Below are 23,135 nucleotides of genomic sequence, written 5' to 3'. Positions count from 1 at the left end.
TAATAAAAATCATCTGTTCCTTAGCAGGTCTACAAATTAGGTAAATACAACCTCAGATGAACAACAAATGACATATTACATCGTGCCATGATTTAGTCATCAAAGATTAAGCCAAAATGGAGAAGCTATGTGTGAAAACTAAGTAAACCCTTTCTGGTTCCAAAGGAAGCAGACAAGTGCTGCTAATCAAATGCCCTTGATTAATTGATCGTCAGCATGTGCGATCACCTCTATAAAAGCTGACGTTTTCACCGTTTTCAGGGTCTGGAGCATTCACGTGTGTGGGAAGGGTTATAAGGCCATTTCCAAAATATTTAAAGTCCACAGTGAAAAAGATTGTTTAAAAGTGGAAAACATTCAAGACAGTTGCCAATCTTCCCAGAATCTTCAAGGTCAGAACGTGCAATGCCCAATTGCACAAAACCCAAGAGTTACATCTCAGACTATACAGGCCTCAGTCAGCATGTTAAATGTTAACGTTCGTGACAGTACAATTACAAAAAGACTGGACAAGTATGGTTTGTTTGGAAGGGTTATTAGGAGAAAGCCTCTTCTCTCTAAAAAGAACATGGCAGCATGGCTAAGGTTTGCAAAGTTGCATCTGAACAAACCACAAGACTTCTGCAACAATGTCCTTTTGGACAAACAAGCCCAAAGTGGAGCTGCTTGGCCATAATGCACAGTGCCACTTTTGGCAAAAACCAAACACAGCAAATCAAGATAAACACCTCATCCCAACTGTCAAGCACAGTGGTGGAGGGTTAATAATTTGGGCTTGTTTAGCAGCCACAAGATCTGGGAACTTTGCATTCAACCATGAACTCGTCTATATACCAAAGTATTCTAGAGTCAAACGTAAGGCCATCTGTCCGACAGCTAAAACCTTGCTGAAATTGGGTTGGGCAACAGGACAATAATCACTCAACCTGATTGAAATGCTGTGGCGGGACCTTAAGAGAGCAAACCTTAATAAACTGAAGCAACATTGTAAAAAAGAGTGAGCCAAACCATGTGAGAGTCTTCTAAAGTCATATAGAAAATGATTATTTCAAGTTATTGCTGCTAAAGGTGGTTCTACAAGCTATTGAATCATAAGGTGTAAGGTTTTTCATACATGGCTTCTCCATTTTGGCTTTACTTTTGTGGAAAAGTCATGTACTATGTGATGTGTTGTTGTTCATCTGAGATTGTATTTACCTAATTTTAAGACCTGCTAAGGAACAGATAATTATTGTTATGTACTGACGTAAAACAACAGAATTCAAAGAGGGTGTACTTTCTTTTTCACACGGCTGTATTTATGTAAGCATGTGTGTATGTGAGCATATGTGTTAACATGTTACTGTTTGTTGTTAAAGTGTGTGTATAGTAGTGTATTGTGTTAGCCTTTGTGTGTGTTAAGATGTAAGCATATGGTGTTAAAAGTATATGTATGTTACTCTTAATGTAGTGTCGAGGGTTAGTGACACGGCAGAGAGGGAGAAAAGAAGAGATTGTGTATGTATGTGTAAGTGTATAGTGTTAGAGTGATTGTTTTATTGTTATTAAGAAGGTTTAGAGAGAAGAAAGAAAGGGGAAAACCCGACAATGAAAAAAGGAGGGAGACAGAGAAAGAGGGTACAGTAAGGCCAGGTGCCCAGGACAATTGGTGAGACTGACAGCCAATAGAAAAACAGTCATACAATAGTCAAAGATTCCAAGTCAAATCACAAGCATCATACTTATTGATCTGCTACGATTAGTTCGATCTGTATTGAATCATACCTGCCCTCAGATTAGATTTAGAAAGCGCTGATGTTGATGCCTTATGGTCTTCACAAATGGATGAACATACCTCTATTCTGGCCTCTGTAACCATCCGTTACTGTAATTTATAGCTTGCCCCTAAACCAACAAGAAGGCAGGACACCAAATCTTGGCTGCAACTGCATCCTTTCCAATATTTACTGCCCCATCCACACATATTACAAGATTGGCAAACCTTATATAGCTTCTCATTTCTTTTACAGGGAAACAAAGAAGGACAACTACTTGGTTAGCACCTACCTAGTATAATACGTGGATTAAGACAGTCAGTTGTACTACATACATTGTAAAATTGTGGATTGGGGAAAAGTGACAGATGCACTTTAACGTTTACTTAATGGTAGCTGATATCTGTGGCACACGGTGGCAACAATAACATACCAAATTCTGATCTTGATGTTATGTTCCTTCTTTTCCTTCATCCCTTACAAAGGCTGTCAGTACTTAAGCACCTGCCAACAAAGAGGCACAATGAACTCCTACCCACTATAAGTATATTGGGACTAATAGTTGTAGTAAATAATAGTGTAGAATTGTGTCATGTGATCTGAAACTACATAGATATTACTTTTTGTACTCTTTAAACACCATTACATATGTTTATTTAGGGTATATAACTGTAAAATGCAGGGTTTGTAGTGACAGCTTTAACTAAAAAAATAAGGCTCTGAAAAAGTACACCTAAAGCAAAGCCCTCAAGGCTTTCTACTTGAGTTTTGTGGCAAGATTTACCACAGGGCTGAGGTGGAATTTCACAGCCTGTCACAATAAGACTGGCCATTTAGCCAATGAAAACATTGTGAAATCCAGCACCAGATCTTAGTGAATTTCTCTTAAAGCTTTTAAGATCTCCTCAAGGAATAGTCATATAGAGAGGTGCCAGGTTGTAGATTTTCTATCATCGGCACGTGGAAATTTCCAATTTCTTTTCATTGACACTTTTCTGACATGTTAGGGCAGCAACGGCTTAATTGAAATTGAATAAGGTTTATTTTATTTTTAGTGTTGGATTCTCTTTGAGTGAATTGTAGTTATAGCTGGACAAAAGTGTTACTCCCAGTGTCAGCATTTGGTGAATTCCAACCTTAAAACATTATACTTGTACAAAAATGAAAATCTTTGTATGTTACGTACCACTACAGAGATTACTTCAGCATTGACAGTTTTAACCGGGTAACTGCATTTTATCATTTACTATATAACAATTTAAAAGTATTCTCAGATTTTCAATGTGTAGCCCTTTCAGATTAAACAAATTGAAGATCTGACTGATATAGAGAAAGCAGTACTCTCCCACTCACGCATAGTGTGTACAACACACAGAAACAGACATACTATTTAAACTGTGGTTGCATGTGGTATCTTACACACACATACAATGGCTGATACATTTAAGTTTAATCCCACCAAAAAGAATGAGAAATTAAATAAATAAAAACCATACATAAATATAAATAAAGATGGCTTGCAGTCCATGTTTGTCTTTAGAAAGTAGAACATGGCATCTCTCTTCTAGAGCTGGTCAGCTGTACATTGTCCACCAAATCTTCCTTATAGTCCTATTTGACAGTTTCTTGGTCCATGGAACGTTTTCGGTTTGTCATTAATAGGGTCACTGATGTAGTCTCAAACACGGAACATATAATTATTCCATTCACGTTATCCTGTAAAGTTCATAATTCCCAAAAGTTCCCATCTAGGCCACAAAATCTTAGGGATATAGGCCCATATGCATGTGTTGATTCAAACAGCGGTAGTCCTGCCCAGCAGGGGAATTGGGAAGATGAGCTGACAACCTCCAGGCAGTCTGTGCAGTCCCCCAGTGCCCAGGTCAGATCCAGCCCAAGATGGTGGCCTTGCCCTCTGTGCTTCCTGTGGGAGGCTGACTGGGATCTGGGAACTCAGGGCTCCAGGAAGTGGTTGGGTGTGTGGTGGTCCTGACAGATGCTGTTTATGGCTGAGGGGCTGCTCTGGTTTGACCACTTTATCCTGGACAGCAAGGAAAGGACTGAGAATCTTTCGATAAATCCCACGTGTGTCAGTGAGCACCTCACTATAGGGTGGTGGTGGTTCAGCCATTAGAAGCGCCTCTTCATAACATGGTGGCTGAGAAAGATCTGGCTCTGCAGATACAATGCAAAAATACAAAGAAATAAAGACACGTTAGATGTTCTTCTAAGGAACCATGTAGGCAATGTTTAGTTTACTTTATAAACTAGAACTAGAAGTCCACACATACTATAATAGAATACCCTAAACCAAAATCTGATGGGTCCTCTCAGTCATTTTAGGAATACTTAATGCATTTCATAGCGGAAGACAAGTTTAGAACTGTCACATGATCTCAGTGAAAAGTGCAACCAAAATGAATCCACATGCAGTTAACAGGTAGGACAACCACACATTCATGTCAATTGTTTATGAGTTGGAAAGCAGTTAAAATATGAGAAATAGTTCCAAGATGTCTGATTACTCAGGTCAAATCTGTCAGGACTGCTTTCTGTCCTGCAGTGATTTATGATTAAAAACTTGGTAATTCTGGTGGCATCTACATGCTCTAAGAATCTTTTTTCTGTGCTCACTTGAATCCCACAACAAGTGCTTTGTCTGTCCTATGGCCATGAAACATTCTCCAAGCTGAGAAGCTTTTACCAGGGAAAACAAGATTGCACTTAACTTAATCACTGCAGGATAGCTCTACTCATCACTTGGCCATGGTTTACATGCTACGGAGATGAGCACATAGCGCTAGTTTACTCAAAGTGACCCTACTGTAGGAAGTAAGAGTACATAAAGCTCTACTTTCAGCTCTAATTTATAAACCTACGTGACATACAGTCGGTCATTGGTGAAGAATGAATGTAGTTATTTATAAAGCATGATATGTTGTCCCTGATGAAGGGTTGAAACCCAAGCTCATGGTGCAATAAAAGACCATTTAAACAGCAGGTAATAACAGTGCTGTCATGTCAGCTCACTGAGTGTCACTGTTTTTTGTTCAATTTCTCTCACTTCTTTGGATTGCAAGTCTATTTTCGGTGTTATCTAATTGGGGGGAGCTGATCCCTTATCTTTGTGCCTGATATTGCCCCGGAGGTTATAGATTATGGCCTACACATATCACTGGCAATGACGCAACCAATTATATATACTATAATTAGTTTTAGGCTAGTGAGTACACTTATAGCTGATCACTGGTATATTGGTACTGAGTTATCCATGGAAATAAATGCAGATTTGATATAAATGATACAGGTATCTTTATTTGGTAATTTAGCTGCAATTATGTGCTGTGCTCCAAAACAGACGTAAGCGGTGAGTTCAGTTAGCCAACAAAGGTACTGACATGATCAGATTTGCCTCATTGGGGATAGTTTTCTTAATCATGTGTAATTCCACCTGCATAACGTTATACTGAAATAATCAACAATACCACAATTCTCTCAAGGTGTTATAAGTGCTGGATAAAACAACAAATTACCCACCTCAGGTATTATCATTGGTGCTACTTGGATGCGTTTTAGCTTGGCAGGATTGCTATGATACTGGTACCTAGTTGAGTGCAGCGCTACATTACTTTGAGCTAAGTTAATGCTCACAGCAAGTGAAGTCACAGTGAAGTCAGCGGTTTACAACAGGGTAATAATAAACACTTATTCACCCAACAATGTTTCATATTTGTAACGCAGCTGCTCCAGTGTGAATCATTCAACTGAATGGCTAAATATTTTTTTGTTGTATTTCCCTAAAGTCTAATTCTAATGGCCCGGACCCATCTAGTCAAATATCAGGTTTTAAAAGGTTTAGCCTAAGTGATAATGGACGCCCAGAGTACGATTTTTCGCCGTTAATGTTATCCTAGCTTTAATTTAGTGTCAAATATAATTATACATCCTCGCCCAACATCTAAGGGGACCAGTGGAGCCCCAAGCACCTCCTGTACATATAACCTGATTAGGAGGCTGCCTACGGTGCTCAGTTGGTGGAGGGGACAACCACCATGTTAAGTTACCAAGTAAACGCTGGAGGTAGGCGCTGGAGATATGGTTTGCTAGTATGCTAGACACCCTAGTACTGTCCCTAATCACTGATTTGTTCACAACATGAACAAGATGAACATATCACCTACACCCTTTGAGAACCAGAGGACCAAATGTGAGACAAATTAGCACAAATATACACTTTCACTGGTCTAATGTAGCTACCCAACATATCTTTTTCATAAAGGTCTAAGAAGAACCAACTGACTAAACACATGTGACCTATGTTCCTTACTTACATTAAGAATTAAAATCTATGTAATAGAAATACCTACACACAAATCTATAGTAAGTTTTTTGGTGATAAATAAAACTGGATTGATCAAGCAACAGGGAAGATGGAACAGGCAACTCTTCCTTTGTATGCTAGTGTGTACCCAAAACCAAGACAGTCTGAAATTCACATAACTACAAGAGACCACTGCAAGAGCAAAGTGGCAACAACAAAATGGCCTCCATTGGCTCAATCAAAGAGTTACAGACAACAATCCTTCAGGTACATTGAGAAAAGATGTCTACGTCTGGTCTACCCTTTTATTCTGAGGAAGATCCATAGAGTCTTTAAAAAAATGCCCAGCCTCAGATTTTTTGCTTACTTGCCAGAAGAAAAATCTTCAAGATGACAGCATACTTAGTCCTCCCATAATTAAGAAGAACACCAAAGCTTAAAACCTGAAACTAAAAATGTCTGGTGTCCTAAAATATGTAGAGGAACTACAGAAATGCAGTAAATGGTGTCCTACACTGTGTTCAAGACAGCTTGTCCTGAAGATGTTTATAATTTTGGTTTATAATTTGATTATGGGGTGGGATGATGGTTAAATGAGGCAGAATCAATCAATTTGATCGACTGAAAAGACAGCCAAACTTTATCTCTGATTCTTTGGAGTGGATTTAGTAAACTGAGAGTTTGCATGTTACCTGAACATTTCAAGTCAATTAATTAACTATGCATGCAACAGACCACAATTAATGAGCATATTCTGCAAGAAGAGCTGAGCTGGCCCTGCATAATGCATTGTTCAACTTGTGTGATTTCAAGAAATCTCCACCTATTGTAAAGGTCTGACTCTGCCCTTCTTGCAGGATAAACTCTCAGGATTGAGCTGTAATGACACATAGGGATGAAACAGGGTAATAGGAATTATCAGCCGCCTCGCCATAGATGCAAACCACATTCACACAGGACCTTCAGAGTCCTTGGAGATTTGGGAAACATTATTTTGTCTGCACATTCATAAAGCAAAATGAGTCCCATTTTTCAAAACGTTAGAGGTCCTCTTCTAAGCTTTCCCTTTTGAGATGTTGAAAGCTTGCTTAAGGTCCTATTCCATTAATATGATGGCTTGATAAAATGTATCACAAATCACAAACGCTTCTCTTGGACCAATATAAGTAACATCACTTTTTATGTACATGGCCTTTATTAGGTTTTCATTACATCAAAGAAGTTACAAATTTGTATATCAAGAAATGGGATGATGTTGATGTGAATGTAATTTGATAATTCCTCTCATACTTACCATTCCTGCGTGTGGCAGACCAGGGCCGTGCTTGTGCTGCTGCTGGTTGTGGCTGTTGTGTTTGTGCTTGTGCACGTATTCGATGCGACACAGGAATACGAGGGCTGCTCACATACTCCTCATACTGCAAAGGCTCTATTTGGACAGACCGTAAACTTTGCTCCCTTAACCTTTCCTCACGCCGTCTCTTCATACGACGCCTAAAGAAACTGCAGAGGCAGCAGAGAAGTACTATGAGCCCCCAGATTAGCCAAAAGCCAGCAAAACAACTGAGGAACGTGTATGTGCCCTGAGACATAACCATCTTATTTTGCCACACAGAGGGGCAGGAACCCCCAAACATGCACTGCAGGTTTACAGATGGGGGCACCAGGGTCAAGTACTCTTTGTCCAAGAATGGCATATCATCCCCGATTCTTCATCTTTCTCTCTTTCCAAGACGTTTCAGTTATTCTGCCTTAGTTCATGGGTATATTTGTCCATTTACACCATTCCGCTGGTAACTCTCTCTGGCTTGAGTATCATACAGTGTCATCTGATAGACTTGCGGGCCATGCAGGCTCTCTACTTACTTATTGGTTATCAAATGGCGTCCTTTCATCTGGTGTGACCCACTTACAGTGGACACTGACCAGAATAAGAGTTCTTTATTTTAGCTATCCATTACTATATAGGCTTTTGAGGAAGAAAACACAGTGAAAATAAATGTACTGTTTGTTTTTGTTATTTATATAACAAATATGATTTATCTGCCAGTTGTATTTCCAGATCATCGGTGGTCAACAGTTTTTAAGCAACCAGTATCCTAATCCCTTAAGGATTTGTCATCTGTCATACTCATCTGAAAAAGACAAAGAGAAAAAAGCAAATGTTATAGCATATATTTTTTATTATTTGAGTCATATTTTTACCTTCAAGCAACTAAATTGGTTTAAGGTTATGCACCAAATCTTTATATTATGAATATATTATCTATAGTCAATAACGTAAGTACACAGCATTATAGTCATTCATGGTTAAATTAGAAACTTTCTAAGGTATTATGAAATTATGTTATTTCATGAAGAATATTTACTGTGTCCATAAAATATTATGGGAGTTCTGACTTTTCAACTGCTCACCTCTTTGGAGACGTGAAAACCTAAAAGCCCCAGGTAAAAGAAATTTGTTGCATTAATCTATTATACCAGAGCACTTTACATATGTTGACATGGAGATGTATTGTGTTTCACAATTTGAGTTAACTCCAGTCCAGTCCTCATTTTTTTAATGCCGATGTCTGTTTCACTTCTCTACGGAAGCTTATTTAAGACCACTGTCATCCTTAATAATACTGTACTTAAGTATGCTGTTTCCATTGTAGACATGAAATCAACGGTAATTTTACTAGCATATTGAACAGGAGCCAGTCGCATAGATCTAGCTAGCACACAAGTGATTGACTCGGCTTCATAGTATGTCAGGTGAACTGCTATTGCTTTCAATAGGAATTCTACAGTACCTGCGTTTAGCAGACAGAGGCAGAAGGAAGCGGAAAATGAGTCGTGTCTCCCATTATAATTCATACTTATGGATCCACTTTAAATGACAATAAGTACACTATTTAACGAACGTGAATCAGTCTGAAGGTTTTCAGTGACATTGAGGCATCTTGTTTCCTGTGTAAGGTGGCTTTAACAGAAGAGTCCCAACTGTCACCAAATTTCTTACTGCTTATCACATACTAATTAACTTAATTACAAAATGTGTTTTGCTGCGCAAGCTTAACCTGACTACAGTGCATTATATTTTAACATTTCCCCCATCTGCTGCTACAGTTCATACACTTACGGCTTACTGCTAGTGCTTACTGCTTGCGTACTTACTGCTAGTGCTTACTGCTAGTGCTTACTGCTAGTGCTTCCTGCTTGCGTGCTTAGTGCTAGTGTTTAATGTAGGTGTCCAGGAACAAAAAACAATTTTATATCCCTACGTCTGGTGGATTATATGCGTGTTTGGTGTCTAGTATTTTTGTCAAGGTTGTCTAATAAACACTGTTTGGCTTTAACTGCTTCCCTTAATACGATTTTTCTAGACACTTGTTAAACACACACATAGCTAGATACAACATTTTGAGTGTTCTGTCATTCTGATTGAATAGGTAAGATTAGCGCATCTACATCCGCATGTGTCACTTCTGAAATAAAGACAAATGATTATAGTTTTTTTCTTCATGTTAATTGTTTGAAACAGTTATTGAGTACAAAGCAGTTCCGTGGGAATCTCTGCACTAGGTCAGTTCCAAGGCCAAACATCGCTCAAAGACATGGCTAAACGCACACATGTAAATGTGTAGATAGTAAGTGTGTTGATAAGTTGATTGGTTATAGACTTATTGCCATAAATGTATTTTATTTTGTTTGCAAAATAAGTAAAGGAGCTTACTATTTTAAATAGAAAGCCTCTAACCGTAACCCCCCAAAACAAAGGCAGCAGCAAGGGCGCGTATGGTGCAATGAATGCGCGGCACTCAGGCACCAATTAAGCGAGGCACCCTGCAGGGTCATGTAACGCGTGTTACGTCACCAAGCTGTAGTAGGGCAGCAGGAACAGCTCAAGCGGAGGGTGTGAGCTGCAGTGAAGATAAGGCTCTGTGTGCCGTAGGAGGGAGAGCTGGCACTGATGATGGGAAGTGGATTAAGAGTATGTGTGTGTGTGTGTATGTGTATGTTGTTTGTGAGTGAGTGTGTGTTACTGAACAGCTTTAGAGTGTAACTGTGTTAATGTATGGCATACCTCCCAACATTTCAAAATGTGAAAGAGGGACACTTTGTTTTAAAAAAAATCTTGCCGATACAAGCAATTGCACTTTACAATGTCGCGCTTGCATCGCCACTTAAAACATGCTTCGTTTTTGTCATGCATATTAAAAATAACCAACACACTGAATTGAATTCCCATGTGGCTCAGTCAGACATACTACTTCCATGATGCTGGCTGAGCGTCATGGGAAGTGCAGCAACAGTAAAGCTGCAGATGCTAGCTGTGAACTAAAAATCCCATGATTCTCAGCCAGCCAGGTGTCCACCATAATCTTCATTGGAAGAGTAAAAAAGGCTAATGTTAGCCTTCTTCCCAGGACCCTTACACACTACCTTTACTCACGCCTGCCCATAAACACACATACACTGACTTTACACACACATATACACTGCCCTTACACACACCTGCCAATAAACACACATATACACATACACTGCCTTTACACACACACATATACACATACACTGCCCTTACAAACACACACACATATCCACGTACACTGCCCTTACACACACACATATATACACGTACACTGCCCTTACACACACACATATCCACGTACACTGCCCTTACACACACACACATATACACGTACACTGCCCTTACACACACACATATACACATACACTGCCCTTACACATACACATATACACGTACACTGCCCTTACACACACACATATACAAGTACATTGCCCTTAAACACACACATTTACATTGCCCTTGCACACACATATATATACACATACACTGCCCTTACACACCAACTAACAAATACCTATACTGCTCTTACACACCGGCCCATACACACACACAAGCTTACAAACACATACATACACATACACTGCGCTTACACCCCTTTCTCCCCATCTCTTACCACTTCCACCATCCTTTATCCTTCTGCCTCCATCCTCCATCCTGTGGTGGGAGCACTTCAGACCTCCCTTAACTGCTCCCTCATCACTACGCACAGGCTATTGCTGCAGAGCGCAAGGATGACGTTATATCCCCACGCTCTGCATTATTTGCCGGCGGGTAGTGATGAGGGAGCAGTACAGCGAGGTCTGAAGTGACAGACCTCGCGCTCCCTAATGTTGAGCTGACTAGAGGGACATTGCGATCTCCCAGCTAGTCTGCAGGCTGCAGCTCCTGATCAGACGGCAGTGCGTCCCCCCGCAGCTGCACCTGAGGTGAGGGACAGCGGGACGGAGACCCAAAATCGGGACTGCCCCGCCTAAATCGGGACAGTTGGGGGCATGGCTATGGTGTTAGGGTGTGTGTTAATGTATGGTGTTAGCATGAGTGTGTGTCAGCACATACAGTGTGTATGTTTGTGGATTTTGCATGAGTGTGTGCAAGGTCAGACTGGCGATGATGAGGAGGCCCTGGCACCTTAAGGCCAGTGGCTGCCTGATAACATAAGTGTGTTTTTATGGCCATGTAGTATGCGGCAGGGCATCTCTTGCTGTACTCTATATACTCCAGCACCCTATCTACCGATGGCAGATCATGTGCGCTGCTGCGCTGTTGGCCAGTGGCATTTGGCCCGTGTGCCAGGTGCCCAGTCTGGGCCTGAATGTATATGTTAGCAATGGGTGTCAGCATGTGTGTGAGTTTCAGTGTATGGTGTTAGCATGAGAGACTGTGTCGGTATAGTGCTAGTGTCAGGAGACTTCTGTGATATTGTAACACAGACTTCTATCACAGCTCCCACACTGCCACCTCATAATGCATTGAAGCTGTACGCTGTGTGGTGGCTGGAAGAGCAAATGGCCCTACTTCTACCACAAGCCCTGCTTCTATCCCATCACCCAGCATGGGAGTCATAGGCTTTTGATACCTGAACTATTGGGAGGTATGTTGAAACTTATGCTGTGGGAACTTATACTATTAGAGCTTTTAAGCATGGGGAGAACAGATAATGTTCCCATCCAACCCATGATCCCCACTGCCCTTAAAAGGGGGACAGCGAAGAAGCTACCTGGGGTGGCATCTTAAAAACTAGGACTATTGGGAGGTAAGTGTTCAGTATGTTCCTTAGTATTCATTAAATGCTGCAATGCAGAGTGGCAGACAAAACTGGGATATCTGGCTTCCTTAGTTTTAGAAAATCTGACCTGCCTCCTCCAGCACTTAAAAAGATCGAACCAATGCGCTACCACCAAAGAGGGACAGTACATTAACCTAAATTAATGGGCAGGAATAATCATCCAAACCATGTGAACAGGAAATGATGCTGCCTGCTACTGCTAGCAAGGTATGCACATGTACCTTGTATGTTTCTGATCTATTTTTTATACCACTGTATATATATATATATAATTATTTATTTATTGAACAGCAAAAAATAATATATGGGCAAAAATGGCACATCTGCTTTCCAGTTCCTGGCCCAGGTTGTCCCAAATGTGAATATTATGCCACACCCACTGAACTCCTCTTATCCTCTTTGCCTTTGTCCTAAATGATGGCTGGCTGGCTTCCAATTTGTTCTGCTGCAATGCTGTGTAGAATTTGGCTGTGCCCACTAAATCTGAGTCAGACTACTGGGGGCAGAGACAGGAAGAATAAGTATGGAGGAAGGAAACCTGAGTGGGAGAGGGAAACCTTATCAGTATGCAGTTAGACAATTATAAAGGTTGAGATGCATATGTTTAGTCATGTTAGTCCTATTTATCCACAAATCATATATGTATGTTAAGCACGTTTTTTACGCATTATTTGTGTAGGCATTTTTACATTTGCAGGTGATGCAGATACAGTGTATGGAGAAGTGTGATCCGAACCTGAGAACTGCTTTTTACATATTAATGCCTTGGTGTACTTGTGCTTCCCATGTGTACTGATGTGATTGATGTGCAAGAAACGTTTATTTAAAAATAAAAACATACAACTTCCTTGGAAGCAGCACTGCGACTGACTATGTGCCCTTTTGTGGATACTTTGTCTATCCCTGGTTAGTGTCATAACACCTCGGCCTCTTATAAAGCTAGTCAGGTTTAATGATGGCGTATCTGTTATGTTATGTTATGTTCAGTCTACTAGTGGCAGGGTTTTCAACCAAGGTTATTATTATTATTTTAGTATTATTATTTGGGGTGGGTGATAACGCATAAGGGTTTATAGTGAACCTTAACATTGTTTTGTTGGCATAGGAACTTTTGACTTGCCTCGGGGCTCCATCTACTCCTAACTCAAACTATTACTTTACACATTCTACTCCAGCATAGCCAGCTGATTGGGCCACATAGTGATCCTTAGGTCAATTGCACAATTGGAAAAATCCAAGCCACAGCATAGTAATGTGACTTTGGAGCAAATATTCAAAGAATAATTTTTTGTACTGAAAGGGTTCTTACTATTCCTACTATTACTATTCAATCTTCATATTAAGTCTGTCTGCTTCCAAACAGTGTGGAGTGGAATGTCATTAATTTTTATAACACTGTGGCTAATCGATTTATCCACAGATGACCACTTCAATCAGTTAGGCAAGGGATCTTATCGTATACATTGCAGATTTAGTGGAAGTACCCAAAAAAGTACACAAGAACTTTCCCAATGTCCCCCAAGGGAATACAGATCACAAATATTTAAAAGGTAAAAATATGGCATATGACACAACATATCAATAGCACAATGTATAAAATGACGTTAAAGCTGCACCACAGCATGAGACATTTCCAATCTACATCTTTACTGGGAGAACAACTTCCGATATACTGTATATTCAGAATATTTACAAAAACAAACCCATTTTAAAGAATGAAGCTGCAAAACGGCACTGCCAGTGGCCTCTGTAGCAGACAATAAGATCGGGAAAAAACCTATTAAGACTCTATTTCAATTATTTATTTCACGTAGGTGTGAAGAAACGGGTACTGCCATATTATCACCAGAACACTTTCAGAAGCCTGTGACATATTAACATATTCATAAATTAAAACCTTTTACCTACATAAACATTCAATATTTATGAAGTCTCCATTTTAGATGTAACATTAGGTCTTCACATCAGAGGTAGAGGCGTTGGCCCACTAATTGGTATTTTGAAGAGTCTTTTTAATGGGGCAATGTCAGTTGCTTTTCTAAATGCGATTATAAAAATGATTATTCTGCCATATGTTCCTTGCTATAGACCACACTTGTTAAATAAATTAAAATAGTCAAATGAATTATTGCTTTGACAAAGGCTATATCCATCCCCTTCTGGGTGTATGTGACGATTGCAGTAACTTGGGTGTGAGGACTACTATAGATGTTTGACGCTAGGGAATACGCTTTGGCCAAGTATTTTGATCTGGTTATCAGTGTTTGCTTCACAAATCCTTGTTGACAATTGAGTCAGCAGTGTTTCACCTCGACACTGTTATATTTTGCTTTCCTGAAGGCACCAGGCAGTACAGCTGAATCTCTGAGCATACGCTCAGTGCTAAGTGTGCTCATAATGCCTTCACACTTGGTGCCTGTTCATGCCATTAGCAAGTTATCCCATAAAACAGACTAATGTGCCACATAATTGAAAGGGGAGTAGCCTGCAGAGCTCTTCACGTGGAAACATTTTGCAGGGTATTGCAGTTTATATTAGAAACCGTCTTGTCAAAAAATATTCCCTTAAAGAATAGAAATCAAATGATGTCATTGTTAAAATAGCGTATCTGCTTTGTATCCCTATGTCATTTATTAATGCGCTAGAAGTGACATTGGGTTTTGAGAGTAAACCGAAAGGGTGTAGCAAATAGTAGATATTATATTCAGTGAATTGATCACATTTTCAGAATGGGTAAAAAAATGGCAAATGTATTTCAACGTTAATAAATGCAGGGTAATGAATTTGAGTAGTAAAAATGCACATGTATTCAGGCCTAGGCAGCGGCGAAGGTAAATACATCACTGCACGTGATGCATTTAAGCTAAACTATTTTAGACATTGGGAAGAATTGGGGTACAAGCAGACTCCAGCTAAATTACCAGCAAAAAAAGCAGCATTATTCTAACACTACATACAGAATTACTTTGACCTTACTTAGAATATGCAGTTAACTACTACCTCAAGTCATTTTCTTGTTTTGGAAGAATGGATATTAACATGCATTATTCTTTAGTGGGAGTGACAGGGACATTAAACTGAGGATATTGCTAAAAAAAAGCAAGGAACCGTTTTACCTTTTGAAAGCTCAGATTTGAGTAGAAAAGATGGCACAACTAGCATATTGATTCATTTCCTTTCTCCGCCATTACAAACTACAAAACTAGCCAAACAAATGAACTGCCACTAAAGTTAAGATGGCTGTTCTTATGGAACAGTCCTAAAGTTTGTTTACCTTCTTTTGAATTGTATCATTTATTTATTGTACTAAACTCTAACATGTAAAACTCAGAGAGAGTGAAAGATCCACTAAATAAGAATGCATCTTAAAGTACTCTCCAAAAGACAAAAAATAATGGCTGCAACTGCTCTCCTTACTGAAAATTCTTCCAGGAACCAATCAGTGGCAAGAAAGCACTACCATTAAAATCACTGGGAGAATGTTCTGCGTATGGGGGTCTGAACAGACCCCAACCTGCAAAACCCGTCGATCCACCGCTGGAGCTGACTTAAGGTAAATATATATCACATGCATGGAGTTGTGTTGAGCTGAATGGGGCTTTGGAAATGTGGTGATTCTGCAGAAACCCCCAATGCATTTCTACAGGGGACACTATAAACTGTTGAAGGGACCACACAGATATCATATGCATTAAAGTTAGACTTGTGCATTCGTATTCGGGCAAACATGAAAACAAACACGAAGGGTGCCATGGTCTCCCCACTCCAAAGGGTAAAGGTCCGTACAAGCGACTCTATTGGTCGCCGGCAGGGAGCTCCTCTGCCATTGGTTGATGACAGACGAACCCCCTGCCCGCAACCAATAGAGTCCTTCGTGGAGCCACAGTGGACTCTCCCGGCCAGGTTGCGGCACCAGGATTGTAAAAGTCTGTACGAGCGACTTTATTGGTAGCCAGCAGGGGCTCGTTTGCCATCAACCAATGAAGTACAGGTGCACTTCATTGGTTAATGGCAGAGGAGGCCCCTGCCGGCGACCAATAGAGTTGCTCGTACGGACACTTAAAATCCTGGCGCCAAAGCTGCTGGGTAGTGCGTACTGCGTTAACACCGTATTAACCCCTTCTACAAAAAACAAAGTAAAAAAAAAACAAACACAAAGAATGTACACGAATATTCGCCCGAACCAAACACAGGAACTGGCGAATATTTGTGGAATACGAAGATTTTTCCCCCCCACGAAGACAAACACGAAGAGTTGGCCGGCGCCCAAGTCTAATTAAAGTACATAAGATGGCTGGAGTGTTTGTAAATTAATATGCCAGGACATTTAATGACTGTGGGACAGGACTTCTAAGACGGAGGAACAGTAGTGGATAACGGTCAAATATCTATGCATGAATTCCAAGACAGTGGGTTCCATCAGCTGGCGCAACGTCATCAAATAGCAGCTAAAGAGACTTCCTGTTTTATGTCTTCTATCTGTTTATCAATCTACCTATGTTACAGTATGTTATACTCATGTGCTTGAAGAAGCGTGTGTCCATTGGTTAAATGCATCCACTTACATATTTGTTGAAAACTTAAGCACACAGACTTTAAAGATGTTTGGTTCTTTCCGATTAAGGTATAAATTAACTGTGATCATTTCCAGTTCTACTGTCCCTCTGGTCGATAAACATGTACTGGTTTACGGTACATGTACTGGTTTACATGTACACATACGTTCAGAACAGACCTAGTGACCATAATGTGTTCGAATGTACGGTACCCATGATTTGCACTAAATAGTTCCTCTATCATAATTAAGTTAGCTTTGATGATTCATACGTATATTGCGTAACACCCACAATACGATATATATATTGTATTCAAGTGGGGGCTTACTCATCAAATGTATTTCCTATTTTTATTCATTTTACCTCAAAGCATGAAGCTGTTGGTACAAAGCACTAATGTTTATGGAGATGTGTGCACATGTGTTTAATGCATGCTTGTGTGTATAGATTTAACTAATTGTAGAGCTCTTTTGTGAGTGCTGTCTTGTGGATACAGATTAGACAAATTGCATGACAAGACTCCAATCAAAGCATTGTGCAAAAACAACCCTGTATTTCAGTACATTTGCTACAAGATCAGTCTTGGCAAAGTGCAAGTTAGTAGAATAAATGTCAGTAATGTGACGTGTTTTATATGGAAAAAAAACCAAGAAAGAATTGTATGTAAGTGAATTGCAACATGTTATTTACATTATTGCTGAAGAATAAATAAGGGCTGAATAGAGCCATCACTCTGCTGGAGTTATAGTACAAATACAGTTAGAACATGCATGCTTCTGCTTCACTGCACTGGTAGAGGTTCTTCCACACTTCCCACTGAGAGCTGCTGGATCTACACATCCTTAGTTACTGTATCAACGCCTGCTGCCAAGTACAGGGGCCGAAGCAATATTTCACTTAGTTGGTGGGAAGGGAGAAGCCTTTTGACTAACCAGTTGGAACAGTCTCAGCCCTGCTCAGTGCTGAGTTGGCAACAATGTATGGATGCATGATCAGTGCTCGACTGATCATGTAAATGATTAAGAATTCATGGTTCCAGGTACAGGATATCATGGAGGCTGTACCAGCTAGGCACAGTCTTCCTTGAGAGAGTTGGGGAGATCAGAGACATCCTTTGTAACCGTCCCATTGACCAGCGCATAACTAAGAGTCTGATCGCACGTTAGAGCTACCTGTCCATAATTTTGGTGCATTTGCTGGCACCTGAATCCATATATATATATATATGCATCGGGCAGGGGACTGGGTGCCAAATCTCTAAAAATGTAAGATAAATAAACAAAAAGTTCTTTAGGTTACTAGGTCACATGAGATGGGACCATACTTCTAAGGAGATAGAGGTAAGCGTAAGCAGATAAGAAATGTAAATACAGAACAATCTTTACATAACAAAGGAGTTTGCTTCAAACTTATGTTTTTGTATTTTGTATACTTTTTCTGTCAACATATGTTAGCATATAAGGAGCGAAACGCATCAAACTATTTCACTTGCCTTATATGTGCCTATATACCATTGCGTGTGAATGTACGAATAAAACCTTCACATTATCTTCAAAGTACTATTGGAGTCTCTTGGATTTATTTCACTTTTTTCTATGTTTGGGAACAGGGCAGTAAAAAGTCAGGGCTCATAATCAAGCAGATGCCTCTATTGCCTTGTCCCTATTCTTACTTACCATGAAACATCTTTGGACAATATTGATTAACTGGCTGTGTTATAGTGCTCTAAAATGAAGAAGACTTTTTACGTTGATATGTATGGTCCTCTTTGGCACATCTCTTCCTACATGCCAAAAACCTGGAAAGCAAACTTCCAGTGAGACATTTATTTAGGAAATACTCATTGAGACTTCCAGATTTTCCGTTCCAAAAAGCATTTGGAAGAGATTATAAACCGATCATATACTGCCAGATCTGACATTATATCTGATGGAGCATTCACCGCACCTGGATCTAGTGTCCCTCTCAAGTGATATTTTTATTATTGGGCTTGATGTGCACAATCTGCATTGTGGACGGTGGTTAGAGAAGGAAAGGGGGAACAGACTTTTAGGTACATACTAGCAGTCTGTTCCCTACATTTCCTTTTCAAGTAAAAAATGTTTATATAACATATAGCTTTTAGCAGTCTTGCTCCTTTAACATAGAAGACATACCGTTTCTTTGGTGCCACAAGAGCTGGAAGTCTTGCTGTAGGCCTGTGCTTTCCAACTACAGACCTCGAGAGCTGCACACAGGCCAATATCCCAGCTTGAGCACAGGCATGTCCATTGACAAGTGATTACATTATAGGCAAGGATACACTGAATTGCTGGTCTGTTTGTGGCCCTTTAGGTCTTAAGTTGAAAACTTCCTCCTTGCTTAACTTTCTATTACTGACATAAAAAAAGAAAAAACATAGGCAATAACTTCCTGTCTCCATAAGACCTCTTCCAGGAATTAGACCAGAAGGTACAATAAGTTCTCCAGTTCTGCATGATGCACACACAGAATAACATGACATTGTTTATATATGTATATACGGTGTATATATATATATATATATATTCTCACTTTTTTTATAAATTAATCCCATGGAAAACAGTACAACAGCCATATCACACTTCTGCTTGAGGCTGCCAGGATTGTCTAATTGCATAGAGATTATAAAATTGATGTTATAAATCAAATAGTATTACCAATACAAACTTTGATTACTGATATGAACTTACACCTATTAACTCTTGTACCGCTTCTAGGAGCCAGATCTATGTGTCATCCATATTGCTTGTAACTTACATTTGGAATATGTTTTGTTGCTGTCCTTTCTAAATCCAGATCATGCGAATTCCTGAAATATAAAAGATTTTGAAATAGGATCTCTAAACCTCTTGCCTGGCAAGTGACAGCAGTATGGCTGATACAGGCAATACTATGGCAACTGGCTCTACATTTCTATGATGCCCAGCAACTTGGCACCAACCACACTTCTACTCCATCTGGGGACCACGATCTCCCTGCTCAGACTACTATAATTCTACCCTCTGTAGTTATAGGTATGAAAACAAGGCATAAACAGACCAGCAGCTTCGGTAATGCATTTTTGTAGATTAACATAAGATCTATCATAATGATTTTTTTCTGTAGCTTTTTCTGTATTAAACATGCAATTTTCCAAAAATGTCCACAGTATGACAACAGACAAAGAAAACTTAAGACAATTCTGAAAATTAATAACAAAAAGACAATAAAATATCAACGCTGGGCTTGCCATTTAAAATTCCAGCCAACACCCCTCATTGCCACCCAGAGACTCAATTGAAGGCCTAGAACCTGCTTGTAGTTAATGCATTAACGGAGTGGGAGTTATAATTAATTTTAAAGACGCATTATCTAAATTTAACAACTACTATAAGGGTTATTAGTTTCTGAAATATTGCAGGTAAAAGTCTCCAGGTAACTTGCAAGCCAGACAGGTTTCTGATGCAAGTATTGTTGGCTCTCCAGTTGGCTGGCCAGATGTCTCTTTGGACATCTACCTATGCTCTGTTGACATTCCCTGAGCAGATCGCTAAAAAAACAGCAGAAGAGTCATCCACCACCATCAAGATTTAAAACACTGAGCAGTTTGTGGTCATATTACTTATGGCAGCCACAATGTCCTTCAAACAAACACAGCCATTATTATACAATAACTGTTCAATGGGTGTAATGTCCCAAAAACAGAATGTACCTGAACATGTCATTAGAATTGCACCTCACTGTACCAACCTTCAGTCCTTTCAATGGGCACACACTAATAAGGTCAATTTTTGTTTTGTGGATTGTTACAATAAGTAGTCAATCACATCTAGAGTAGGCCTCTGATATATTTAAGAGCGAGCATCGTATACAGGATTTCATTACAGGATTTTCCTGTTTGAAACAGCATTACAGCAGTTGTATGAATGCGTACAAAACACATAGATTGCATGGTCCTCTAATGACTATTCCATGTATTTACTGGTTACAAGCACAGGTTTTTGTAAACATCAAAAGGACTGCCTCGGAAAGATAGTGTGTAGGATGTGAGAAGATAAGAAACTGCATCTAATATGTAGCTAACACTTGGGATCTATCATCCTACTACAAAATCTATCTTCTGCCCTTTTTCTCCATCTATCTGTGCCTACCTCTGTCTGCCACTGTCTGCTTAGCTTATCTTTACCTCAGGTTGTTATATTTGTGTTTGTAGTGGACCCTATGTGGGTGTCCCTAAAAAATATAGGGGCAACTAGGAAATGTGGTATCCAAAGAGGGTTATTCTATGTTTAATGCATGATGCATGTTAGCCATGTAGAAGAAATGTATGTATCCAAGCAGCTATTTAGGGTACCATGTTATTTATCGGCCCCCATCAGAGGTTGTCAGTGAAAGGAAGGAGTAGTTGAGAAAGGTCTGTCCTAATGCCACATAAACATAGTACAATGTGTTGGACATTTTTGTTATTATATGACAAAATCTACCGCTTACATTAACACCGGTTTTCCTCATATGGCCCCTAAAACCTTAGAGATGCCAATGTCTATATAACAGGAAAATAGAATTTATGGGGATGTTGAAGGCTTCGCTCCACTCTTGAGGTTAAAGGTGGGACTCTCAGAGTGACACAGCTTGGTGTGTTTGAGAATACTAGAATATCTAGAAGTTGGTATTTTGGTGGTTTCTTCTCTCACTAGCATGTCATAAGCATACTCTCTGCTTGACTATAGGTGACTCAGCTAAGGCTATTATCAAGTTAGCAATGGTTTATAGCATGAATTATGAATTTATAAAGGATGAACATTATAAATAGTCTTAGGGACAGCTCCCTGGCATTTCCATGCGTTTGACACAAACAATAGTCAATAAGAGACACTGATCACAGGCTAAGCATGTGAACATGTAGTACACTGGATACATGTACATGCAACATGTCCACTAATCCAGTTAATTAATGGTTCATGCCGGAACATATGAGCTGAAAACCGTACTTTCCTTCTGTGTGTGTGACTCAGGCATGTGTTAAAAGACATATAAAAAAGCTCACATAGGATGCACACGCAAACAGGAGTTATTTATCATGTTCACGCTCTACATAGTCAAAGTTTCACAACTGACATCACAAGTTCACAACTTGATGTGTGCAAAACATACATTCAGAATGACAATATGGAAAGTGTATATTACATATTATCATATATATGTAACTGCAAGTGTTGCACATATCAAACACATATTAAAGAGGGAGATCAATTGTTTATCACCTAGTACATTTTATTTATTTATATATATATATATAAACACACACACATATATATATATATATATAAACACATGTATATATATGAATGCTTATAGCACATAGATGCAGAACATATACATCTGAGAGACAGATCATATGTAGTGTGAATACAGATACCCTCCATCTGTGTGTAATGTTGGCACATGCTATGAGATGGCATATTCATATGCAAGCCACACAAATCAACGGGGTAATTTTAAGAACATGGCTAGCTAACATACTCTTCCGTGTACCACATGCATTGCCATTTTGCGCATGTTTCGGTGCATTAACGTGCTGTCATGTATGTATCGGTACCTGCAGCAGGCATATGGATGACACAGTGACACATGCATATAACATTGCCCACACGCCTCGTTCCATACGTTCCGCTCGTATGCTATACATCACCCGTTAGCCCATCTCTTGCCCCTCCCTTTGCAGAGGTTCCCTGGTACCTGAGGTTGTATGGTAGCCGTGTAGTTTGAAGTAAAGCTCTGCAGGAGACGGGCAGACAGAATGGTGCCAGCCTTTTGTTGCCTGGTACACTGAGCTGACAGTCTGTCTTCCTCCTTCCTACATCTCCCTCCCACAGATTTCTGACGACGAGAGCTTCCCCGGGCTCTGTTCTCGTTTCAGTGAGCGGCGGCGGCGGCAGCTCCTGTGGGAGATGGCACACTCCAGAGGACAGGCAACATCTTATTCTGTGCCCGCAGCTGGGGAGGCTGGCAGTTCCTCTCAGGCTCCAGCAACCTTATCTCAGAGTCCACCCACTGGTGCCTTCAGGAGGCACCAGTTAAACCAGTCCATACAGTACTGAAGGAATAGCGTGAGCTGCTGGGAGTCCCTGCCCTGAGTTGTGACGAAGAGAGAATTCCCTCATGTTCCCGTTCCTTCACCTGATTTAATGCCCCTTGTTTTCTCTACATGTCTCTTTCCCATCACCCCTCATTCTCACCTCCACTTCTCCTCGCTCTCTTCGTGCCTTCCAATCATTCCTCCTCTTACCCCCTCCTCTCATGATTTCCACTCATTTTCCTCATGCCTTATGTCATTCCCCATTTCTTCCCTATATGTCTA

General features: G+C 40.0%; 1 protein-coding gene across 1 annotated transcript; it reads right to left on the bottom strand.

Moving 5' to 3' along the window:
- Positions 1–2,777: 2,777 nt before the first annotated feature.
- On the bottom strand, positions 2,778–22,902 carry PRR7 (proline rich 7, synaptic). The gene is made up of 3 exons (XM_053461885.1): positions 22,514–22,902; positions 7,370–8,210; positions 2,778–3,929 (listed from the first exon to the last, which is right to left on the bottom strand). Exons 2-3 carry the CDS (start codon positions 7,770–7,772, stop codon positions 3,550–3,552), a joined length of 783 nt encoding a protein of 260 aa, XP_053317860.1. The 5' UTR covers positions 7,773–8,210; positions 22,514–22,902; the 3' UTR covers positions 2,778–3,549.
- Positions 22,903–23,135: the final 233 nt, after the last annotated feature.

The sequence above is a fragment of the Spea bombifrons genome, chromosome 4, assembly GCF_027358695.1.
Source record: "Spea bombifrons isolate aSpeBom1 chromosome 4, aSpeBom1.2.pri, whole genome shotgun sequence".
NCBI classification, from domain to species: Eukaryota; Metazoa; Chordata; class Amphibia; order Anura; family Pelobatidae; genus Spea; species Spea bombifrons.
The sequence above is the reverse complement of the archived record's forward strand: the minus strand, read 5'-3'. Positions and strand labels throughout refer to the sequence as shown.